Below are 10,458 nucleotides of genomic sequence, written 5' to 3'. Positions count from 1 at the left end.
GACTGTGTTAACCTTATCCTATTGTTTTGGTTGTAAAACGTACTATAGACAAACCACATCAGGGGCTTGGTGCAGTATTCCTTATTTTCAGGTACACTGGTACCTGAACGCCATGCCATACTAAGTCCACCTTAGTATCTTCATTTTTGCAATACTGTTTTCAGCAGTATGTTATTGGTTTTATTTTAAACAATATAATTATAGATCCAAAATGTTGTTAGATGTATGTTAGAATTTGCATATTGAAAGTATGATTAAATTGCTGTGAATTGTTTTGGGATACTGTTAAACCCGAGTTACGAGTGTAAGAGAGGTTCTATGAATTCCGGAAAAGCACAAGTGCAGCCAGGGAATGGCCCTCAGCTTCTTCTGCCAAGATTCTGATTGGCTGAAAAAATTCTGGCAGGTTATCCGGAATTCATAGAACCTCTGTTTCATTCAGAACTATGGTTCTATTTAATACCTCGTTCAAGTTCAAGTTCAAGAGATTATTTGTCACATACATATACATACGTTCATACATATATGCAGTGAAATGTCATGACACCCGGTTCTATTTAATTCCTCGTCCCTCTACAATCCGGTTAGAAAGTCTCTGCTTGGTCAAAGGCATGCTCTTCTCGCTTCCTGCGTAACACACAGTGTATCGCGTTGCCAAAACCCTCCAGTCGTCTCAATATAGGACGTAAGGACCCGGACAGGGTACAAAGGCTCTTTACCAACATCCTGACCATTCCCCAGAGCTGCAGAATCAAAGGCTCCCAAGCAAATGCTCATTCACATGTGAAGGCGAGAGCCTCTCTGGGAGGAACATAGGGTTACGCCACACAGGTTACACCTGTTTTGAGTATTGTGTTCGATGTCTGTTTTAGGACTAGATATGGAGGAATATATTTTATCACAGTAATTATTGGTAATTTTATACAATACCTATTACAATATCAATACATAAAATCCCCCATATTCAACAGTATGATCATATAATTCATCAGACTAGGTTTTGTACTGTACTTGTAGTGCCGTGTAACACGTTTGTTACACGGCACTTATTCAGGTGCTTATTCACCTGGTTGATTCATCTCATGTAATGAAATCAGATGACGTACATACATTGGTCTGCTGTGAAGGAATGAACTAAAATAAAAAAGTCGCAAGTGTCGCAAGCCCTGCAGCCTGTGGGAGTTCCATTCACATAAAGAGCCGATTCTCTGAAATAGAGCCAAACTTTTCATCAGTTACGTCCCAACATTACAAGCGTCTTCTCCACCGCCCACCATGTACGTGTCCACTCGCTATGTTCTCTACGGGCTTTTTTTTTTTTAATTATTGGGATACTTAATGGATGTGAGTGATGCACAAGGCTGATAGAAAAAAGCTACAAGCTACAGCTACAAAAAAAAAATACAAATTCACGAGGCCCCTGACAATTTCCGAACTATGCAAGATGGAAAGACCAGTTGTGTACATTATGTAGATATGAGAAAAACATCTTGGCCCCATCACGCTGCTGCCTCTTTCAGTGATAAAGCACCGTATGTACTACTACACAATTACACAAATCGTTTTTCACTCGTTCCCCTCAGGATGGTTTCTGCGGTTGGTATTTTCACCGATGACTGACAACCAAGTACACAAAATTACACACCCTCAATCTCTTAAAGAAAACTTTATATTTATTTAACACTTTGTAACATAAACATAACTTTTGACATTTCATAACATATACAATTATTTTATAAGAAACTGTAAATAATTCTCATGTGCACAAGTTAATTCAGAAAATAAACACTAATCTTTGCTCACTACCTCCGTCATTTGTGGCATTATTAACCATTTACAATCTTGGGTTTCAGTCACTCGAGGCACTTTCTTGATGGAGAATACAAAGATCAATTTAAGGCTTAATGCTGAAAGGGAGCATACTGTATCACCCTCATGAGGCATCCCTTTCACACCACCACAGATTGGCTGTACTTCAAAAAATTGAAGACTTTCTATGCTCTTACATGGATAAACTGAGCTCTTTACACACGTGTGTCACATAAGACAGCTGAACATGCAGGTACATACATATTCTAAAAGATAAAACTACTGTAGTTATAATTGTAAATGTTGCACAAGGAAAATCTTTCAACAGTACTAGTGGATTTGATGATTCTCAGCAGAGCGTAACAGCACGTCCTATCCTTAAAAATCATATATATGTTTATTTGTATATATGCAATACAACCCCAGTTGGGGCTTTTAATGAAGTACCACTGAATTTCAGCTGTGAAATATTTCTTTGCTCCTGGGTGGATCCATCCGATGGCGACTCATGGTGAATATTCTATACTCTCTCCACTTCCCAGAACAAATAGGATTTCCTTGGTTTCAAGATATCTGCTGTTCGGAACTGATTGCATTACCACAGCACTACAGTCTATTTGGATATAAAGCTCCATCAAACATATCTTTAAGGTCAGTCTCAGCTCCAGGCTGTGTGTTAATGTCCGAGGCCATTTCAACGCCATCAGTGTCGCAGCAATAAAGGTGTGTGGACTTGATTTTGGTCGTACGCTTCGATCCAAGGGATTGTTGCCTAAGGTGATCAAGTGGTGGATTTAGGTTTTATTTAATAGACTTACTAGTGGTTAGAAATGTATTGGCATGTTATTATTTAACTAACATTTTAAATATATATATTAAAAAAAAAACAAAAAAAACTTTTGCCAGGATGCGCTTCACCATGTGAAGGTTACACACCAAATATGGAACCACTGCCCCCCCCCCCCCCCCCCCAATCTAAGGGATTCAATTGTGATACTTAGTCTATGAATGATGTCGAAGTTGTAATGTCCATGGCCATTAGAATGATCGACAGCGACACAAAGTTGGGACAATAAGTAGCAGAGAGATAGGGTGCTATTTCAAGTTACTTTCTGTATCTGAAATCAGTTTGGGCCTCCCGCCATTAAAAAAAAAGAGGGATCATTTAAACAACAATCACAGCATTGGTCCTCTTACTTTCTAGCTCCGGAAGTCGTTCACGTCCTTACATAGTGACTGAACTGTCCCAGGCGACACCTACCACACAAATGTAACAGTTGTAAAATTTAGCAGTCAACCCAGGCGACATTAGAACATGGTGGGGGTGAAGGCAAGAAAAAGGCGACTTTGGGAGTACAAACATTTTCAGTCACAGACAGGGTTCAAACCCCCCCCCCCCCCAAAAAAAACTGTCCTTAATGACAACAAGGCCGATATAAAGTATTTCTGTCTGCACAACCTCCATCCCAATGGCAGAGATTGCTTGTCGGAGCGGTAACCCAGAGCGTCCCAAAGACCTTGATCCAGCGGCGCTGCTGGACATCTGGGTTGGAGGAACAACATTACGTGACCGTCGTGCCAAATTACTTGGGAGTAGAAGGATCCTCCTTATCGTTGGATGCTGAGGCATCTGAAAGAACAAATGAAAACAACTTTTAGTCCTTCATTCACTGCAGCACAGACACTTAAGTTTCAGTCCAAGCTATTTCTGAACATCTTACCTCGTTTGTCATCTCCCCTCGGCTGACTTTCCCCCGCATCCCCGAGTTGATTCATGTCACACATGTCCTGCAGGTTTTCCGTGCTTGACGCCTTTCCAAATAAATCGATATGGTTACAATCATTTTCAAACAAACAACCTGACCCAGGGCACTGCTTCACAGGAAAGGGAAGTCTATTAGCTGCATACAGAAGGGAAATTCCATCATAAAGCCACATTATACTCACTAGTTCGTGCCTGTTGAAAATGTTAGACTTTCTAAGACGTGTTAATGGAACCTGTCTCGCTGTTTATTGAAAGTTCATTAATATTACACGTTTTGCATGCCCACATTGCACCAAATTCCACACTGCACGTCCCGGTGTTCCCAGCAATACACCCGCCAAGTGTGAAGTACATCGGATGAACAGTTGTGGAGATAATACATCATACAGACAAGACAATTCCTTCCTTTTACGTTACTGGTGCATACCCATTCCAAACTGATCTGAGACATGTGAATGGCACAGTTTAACAAAATGTCAACGACTCAGTCCTTAGCGTAGCCCTTCAAGAGTCTCTGTGATTCAGTCGCAGAGCCCTGATGCCCCGCCTCCCGCTGTTTATTGAAAGTTTATTAATATTACATGTGTCCAGATTGCACCAAATTCGACACTGCATGTCCTCGCGTTTCAGAAACACACCCTCCAAGTGTGAAGTCGATGGCATGAATGGTTGTCCAGATAATCGGAGGACATAGACAGACAGGGACTCCCACCTTTATTGTTCGATTAAATTGGATTGGAAGATGGTTCAATTTAAAAGCTTGAGGCATTTCTGAATAAAATGGTTGTGGCGCTCAAGTCTGGACTCAGTCTTGAGTTCTGCATTTTGATGGACTCTAGTCTCCGACTGGACTTCAATTAACTATTTAATTGTATTTAGTATTGAAAGTCGTGACTGACATTAAAAAGAAAATAAACCATCAGACCACATCGAGAACTTCGCTAGGTTGCAGAGCAGGAAGCCCTGAGCTTGTGCAGCGGTTTGGGGACATGTTGCCGGATCCGCTGCATGTGGAGTACCGCCGCAGAGCTCATAATAAACCTGTTGCTAAGAAACCTTCCTCCTAAGAGAGAGAAACAAAGGAAAGGAAAATGTTTTCATCCTCGTTACCTGCGAGTGGGAGTAACAGTCTTCATCTGAATTCCGGAAGCCTTCCGGGGCCTCCATCAGGATCTCCAAATCCACCCTCTCCTCATCATCATCACGATCATCATCACTGCCAAAGAACAATGGATGAATGAATTCAAGCTGTTACCGCTTCCTTACCGTGTTTTGATTACATTTCAATGAGAAGAGGCCTAGGAAAATCCGACGCCGAAAGTTTACATATCTCCTGTTACTTTGTATACAGAAATTTACTCCATGAATGATGTAGGGTTAACTACTAACACCACACTGACCTCCCAGTGTATATCTTTTCTCCACCCTTTTCCTGTGCCTCCTCCTCCTCGATATCCTTTTCCTCCCTTTGATGATGGTCCTGGTCACCCTGGCTGTTCTCCTCTGGTTCCTCTGCTGCCTCGTCGTCCCTGAGCTCCTCCTCTTCCTCGTCTTCATCCAGGTCAGAGCAGTTGAGAAAGTCGAAACTTTCGAGAGCCGTTTCCACTTCCAGGGTGAAACTGGAAGAGCTGTGACAGCGGACCTGCGGAGAGACGCTGGGGTTCAAGGACTCACAAAACATAGTATTGTACACCACAGCAAAAGCCAAAACAAAGAAATAACCCACAGAAATTCTCACCATTAGTGCATCCTCCTGTTTTAATCCCTGATTTTCTTTTTCCGGAGGACCTTCTGCCGTTACGCCCGCTGGGGTTCCTGATTTTGTGCTGCTGTCCTCAACTCCCCCTTCAGAGATTTTAACCTGTAGTGGCGATTCCTGGGTTGCACTTTTGTCTCCCTCCGCGGCTGAAATGCGGCCTTGGAGGACACTGCATTCGCCGGGATCCGAGGCGTCCAGCTCCTCCTCCAATAACGCGGCGTCGCGGGGGAAAACCTCAGAGTAGGACCCGCTGAGGCGCTCGGAGCTTTCAGAAAGGTCGGACGACTTGGCGGAGGGGGCGTCGGTCACACAGTCTCCAGTAGCTTCCGAGCCGGAGCTCTGGGGATGGCCGTTTGGCGCCGTATAATTCCCGGAGTCCGTCTGAGGGAAACCCTCCGCCGCTTCGGACTCATCCTCCTCCTGATTGGACGAGAGCGAGGGCGTGGAGGCGCTGGACTGGCGGGGGGCGAATGACAGCTGGGTTGTGGGAGTGGTTTGCAGCGTGTGAGAGGCTGCCAGGCGCTGAGTGTGGTGCCCCATGGCAGGACTGGAGGAGTCGTCGGACGACTCGGAGGAGTTTGACCAGACAGTTCCGTTCTCCAACTCTCCCTGTCTCTTCAGGAGGGACTTGGGTGGAAACGAGGGGCAGAACGGGATTTGGAGGAAAGCGAGGTCAAGGAGAGGCAAAGGAATAAAAAAAAAAAAAGAGGGTTTAATGAGATTAGAATGACGTTATTGGATTACATCTCTAACATAGTAAGTTATTATAGTTTACATGTACGTGTTATCAAATTATACCCAGGAAACTAGACACCGATGCAAAATATTCTTCAGCATAATTGTGAGATACAATTTAGGAGGAAGGAGGAAGATGGAGCTCCTCTCTGCTGCTCCACTCAGGGTACACTTGCACTTCAGGTCATGATGCAGAATTTACTCTTCCACAACAATAGTGACACAACCGATAAATGAGTGAGTGAAAAGTCATTTTGCAGTCTGGGCCAGTATTTTACCAAGCGTCTCAGATTAGGAAATCCATCCTAACCGTCCACAAATTCTCAGCAAATTCAATGGTACAGTGTACTTTTCTTTTTTTTTTTCATGTTCTGAACTTGGGAAGCTTCTCCCATCTCCACCAGGATTTAGGAGAACTCCAGAGTTCCCAGCCGATGGCCTTGAGGCACGTACATTTTTAAGGAGGAGAGATGTGTTGGAAACTAGTGGTCGAGCGATAAATAGATCTGCCGATTAACTGGGCCGATATTTGGCCATTTTGAGATAATTGGCATCGGCCGATGCCTGCCCTCATGAGGTCGATAAACATAAAAAAATGTCGGCAGATTTGTGTTTAAATTATCAATTTTTCTATACATTTTAGGCATTGCACGATTCCCATTCAAAATCGATCTAAATGAGCATTCGATTTCGAACTTCGAAATCACAAGCAGGTTCGCGATTCTCTCTGAATTTTTTGTGTGTAATATTGTCCGATATCGTGGCCAAATTGGGGCGGTCAAGATAAACAAATGCAGTGTGCGCGGGGGGGTGCGGGCCCCTCGGCGGGGTCGACCGCGGCTCTCCCGGCTCCGAACAGACTTGAAGTTGGACGAGCTGCGGTCGGCTCCGCGGAGGGGTCCGCTTCGCCGCATCCCTCAATGCACACTGCACCGCCTCCGGCCAGCAGATCTCGAGGGAGGCACTGTCCCTCACAATTTTTTTTACAAATAGTCTTTTTTTGGGGTTTTACAATCCATTCATGCTATTCAAAAACATTTATAAACTAGGGATATTAAAATGGGCTGACTAAATGACAGACGGTCTCAGTGTTCTGTGTCAACAGTAAAATCAAAAATCTTTTGGCCTTTTCAAAAAGTTCTAAAAAAACCCAAAACGGTATTGTTTTCCAAATAGGAGAGGGAGCGAGTGTGTGAGTGTCTGCAGGTGGAGCGCAGGTGAACCTGCACTGCCACCACGGACCTGCGGTGTGCGCTGCAGGAGCTTCGCTTTGCAGGAGCTTCGCTTCGCTTGAAAATTCAGAGGGTCTTACAAAACCCAGTGGTGCATTGAAAGTGATGTAAAATTAAATACATATGTTTAAATCGAAAATCAAATTGAAGCCTTAAAATCTAAAGTCGAATTGAATTTGGAGGATTGTGATACCGCTAATATAGATTCTGAATATTTGAAAGTGTTTTAATACAAATTTTACGCACTATGGATATACCGGTAGCAGCTTTGCTTCCTCGCTCTCTCTTCTCAGTGACACACTGCTGCAGCGCCCACATAGCCCCGCCCCCTCTCACTCGCTCGCTGTCTTCACTCCTCTTATTGGCTCCGGTTTGTTATGGCGTTAGCTCATTAAAGATGTTAAGTGCAGAGCCTCCATGACCGGTTTGGGAAGAAGACAGCAGGAGTGCTGTTTGGAAATACTTTGCATTTGAGGCAAAACGTAAACCTAACTCAGAGTATTGGAGTGGAGTGTTTTCAGACAGCGCTGCGCCGTGCGAGCTTTCCCATGGCGGTTTTCCTGTGTTTTTATTTTAGATCTGTTTATTTTTGCGTGTTTCCTAACTTGTTGCTATGGGATTAATTTAGTGAAAACTGGATGTTTTTATGGAAATACTTTACTTGTAAATAATAAATCCTACACTTCTGTAAGGGGGAAAGTCTCTATTTCACGACCAGACTTTAATATGATGCCGTTTATTATTATTATTATTATTATTTATTTTTCATTCATACTTTTTTGATTACCTGTGGACCTGCTTTAGTTGATACAATTTTTATTCAAAATGAGTGCACTGCAGAGACAATGCAGACAATAACTTAGTTAACATCAGTGTAAAATAAATGTTCATTTAAGTTCAGCAATTTTGTGTCTCATTTGTTATTATTATTAAATTGTTTTATTTTGTCAGAGCAGTCCACGACTATTGGGAACGCTTGACAACAATCAGCTCATTAAAAAACATCATTTGGAAAGAGATTGGATCTTTTTTGTGACCTTTTGTGACCGATCTCGTAGCGGAAGCAATTACACCATCTACAAGATCCCATATTGACAATTTGTACAATAATCAAACTTTGATTGTTGTTATAGTGCCAGTGCTAATACGTAGATTCATTAATCTCCCCAAAACTCAGTGTAATAGCAAAAAACAAAATACATTTACGCAAATCGCTGGTTTTCCTGGAGTTGTACGTGTAATCTTATTGCCCACCAGAGCAATTTGTGGCTCAGTCATAAAACAGCAACGTTATTCATTCTGAAAAAAGATCTACTCTTTGCTGAAAGTGAGTGTAGGAAGCTTCGTAATTTGCTTTTCTTGAAGTGAGTTACTTCAAGGTAGGAATATTTTAACTCTTTGTCAAAGTTTCACAATTCCTACGAGTGATTCTCAGACGCTTGATAAATATGGGCACTGGACTCATGATTAAAAACACAAAAAACTACTGATCAGGCTTTTACTTTCAGCATCCCCAAACTGGAACTACTCATTTGGAGGATCGTAGATCAACAAATCATGACACTTATACAAACCTCAGCACAGTTGACGTATAAGCGATCAAAGTTAATAATCATTGTTGAACTGAGACACCACAACTACAATTTTCTACGATAGTCTTCTCCAAATCACGAGCTCACACTTGTCTATGTAGAGGTACGTGCCAACACACCACTTGTAACCGGGCGAGTCGGGACGTCGTGTTGAAGAGGCTGCAGTGCAACACTGACGTCCTCTTGCACGCCATGACCTCGTGGAATGCCTCCGCTAGAGAGCGGCTGTGTCGCGTGCTCTTCGGGCGGTGGAGGAAGAGGGACAAATCGGGAACACTACTCAACCACGATCAGACAGCTACAGGGGCCACAGCTATGCTCATACATACTGCTGTTCTCGCATAACCCACTACCACCGTTGGCTACGTGCGCCTCTCCCTCGCTCTGCGCTCCTGTCCTACACCCACACATCCTACATGCTCCTCTTCCGATATCTGCACACAAATCACTGCTAGCACGACAGAGAAAGCAACAGGGGAGCAGCTGAAACAGAACAAGCCAGTGAAATGAGTGCAAGAAGGACAAAGGAAGAAGAGACTTCAGAGGAAAAACAACCATATCCAACCCAAGTCTGGTGTGAAATCTATTAAATGAATGTCAGCCAAATTTCCCATATACTACAACTGAAAAAGAAGGTATATACAGTACAAGTTTAAATATTCTTATCTGCAGTCACAGTACCATACTGTGTATGAGTGCACCTGCCTGCATGTGGCACAAAAGAACACAATCTGCCATTGTAGCTGACAGAAAATAGTTTCCTAAAAAGCAGATCCCCAGCCTGCAGTGTTGACAAGAGACAGGAAAATGTCTGAGATTGGATGTTCTGCTCCATATGACTCACATAGAAGACCTGTTCCCGCATGGAGGGCGTGTCCGGAGGACTCTGGTTGGACAGGAGCCGCTTGGACACGGTGCTGGTGGACGAGGCCTGGTCGTCCTTATCGAACGGGCTGCGAAGCGGCAACAGAGGACGCACAGACACGGAGTTAAGAGCCAAAATGTAGTCACTGTTTAGGTTACATCCTTTGGGTGGGTGAACGTGACATCGGGAATTACCTCCAGGTCACCTCCAGGTTTAGTTTGACCGTTCCGAGGTCGTTGATGTCCACGGCCAGCGTCTGTGGCAGTGGACAGAACAGGTCGAGCATCTCGCACGACACGCTTCCCACCACAACGTGATTGGCCAGGCTCTTCAGCTCCGTCACCTAGAGGACCCAAATAGGAATAAAGGTAATCAGTGATGTTGAGCTTGTTAGTAGGGATGTCACGGTCATTACATTTTAAACGATGATAAGTTGTCACAAATAGTTGTGATTAACAACTGAATTGTGTTTTTTGTTCATTTTATTGGACTGGCATTGTTTATATGAAATATTATATGAAAAGCTTATATTTCTAGCATTCATTTAAAACTGCCATGGAATTTGGATGGCAAGGTGTGGTCTGTGAAAGGATGGAATAAGGAGTGGGCGTGATAAAACGCAGTTGTACGGGCGGGGATCACCTCACTTTTATCGACAGGAGCTCTGTGACGAGCGGCAGGAAGATGTAGTCCTCGCTGTC

The 10,458-nt window shown here is 43.5% G+C and overlaps 1 protein-coding gene across 1 annotated transcript in view; it reads right to left on the bottom strand.

The window, feature by feature from the left end:
* Positions 1–2,792: 2,792 nt before the first annotated feature.
* The window catches only part of LOC307227784 (rho family-interacting cell polarization regulator 2-like), a 12,897-nt gene continuing 5,231 nt past the window's right edge, over positions 2,793–10,458 (bottom strand). Inside the window, exons 10-17 of the mRNA XM_079997221.1 lie at positions 10,405–10,458; positions 9,952–10,100; positions 9,737–9,845; positions 5,313–5,960; positions 4,975–5,216; positions 4,685–4,790; positions 3,531–3,621; positions 2,793–3,439 (exon numbers count right to left, since the gene is read on the bottom strand). The exon at positions 10,405–10,458 is cut by the window's right edge and continues 72 nt beyond it. Coding sequence (XP_079853347.1) covers positions 3,393–3,439; positions 3,531–3,621; positions 4,685–4,790; positions 4,975–5,216; positions 5,313–5,960; positions 9,737–9,845; positions 9,952–10,100; positions 10,405–10,458 — 1,446 coding nt within the window. The 3' untranslated portion in view covers positions 2,793–3,392. The remainder of the gene's footprint in view (positions 3,440–3,530; positions 3,622–4,684; positions 4,791–4,974; positions 5,217–5,312; positions 5,961–9,736; positions 9,846–9,951; positions 10,101–10,404) is intronic.

This window comes from Zeus faber (assembly GCF_960531495.2).
Source record: "Zeus faber genome assembly, chromosome: 3".
NCBI classification, from domain to species: Eukaryota; Metazoa; Chordata; class Actinopteri; order Zeiformes; family Zeidae; genus Zeus; species Zeus faber.
This window is presented reverse-complemented; position numbering and strand designations above follow the sequence as displayed.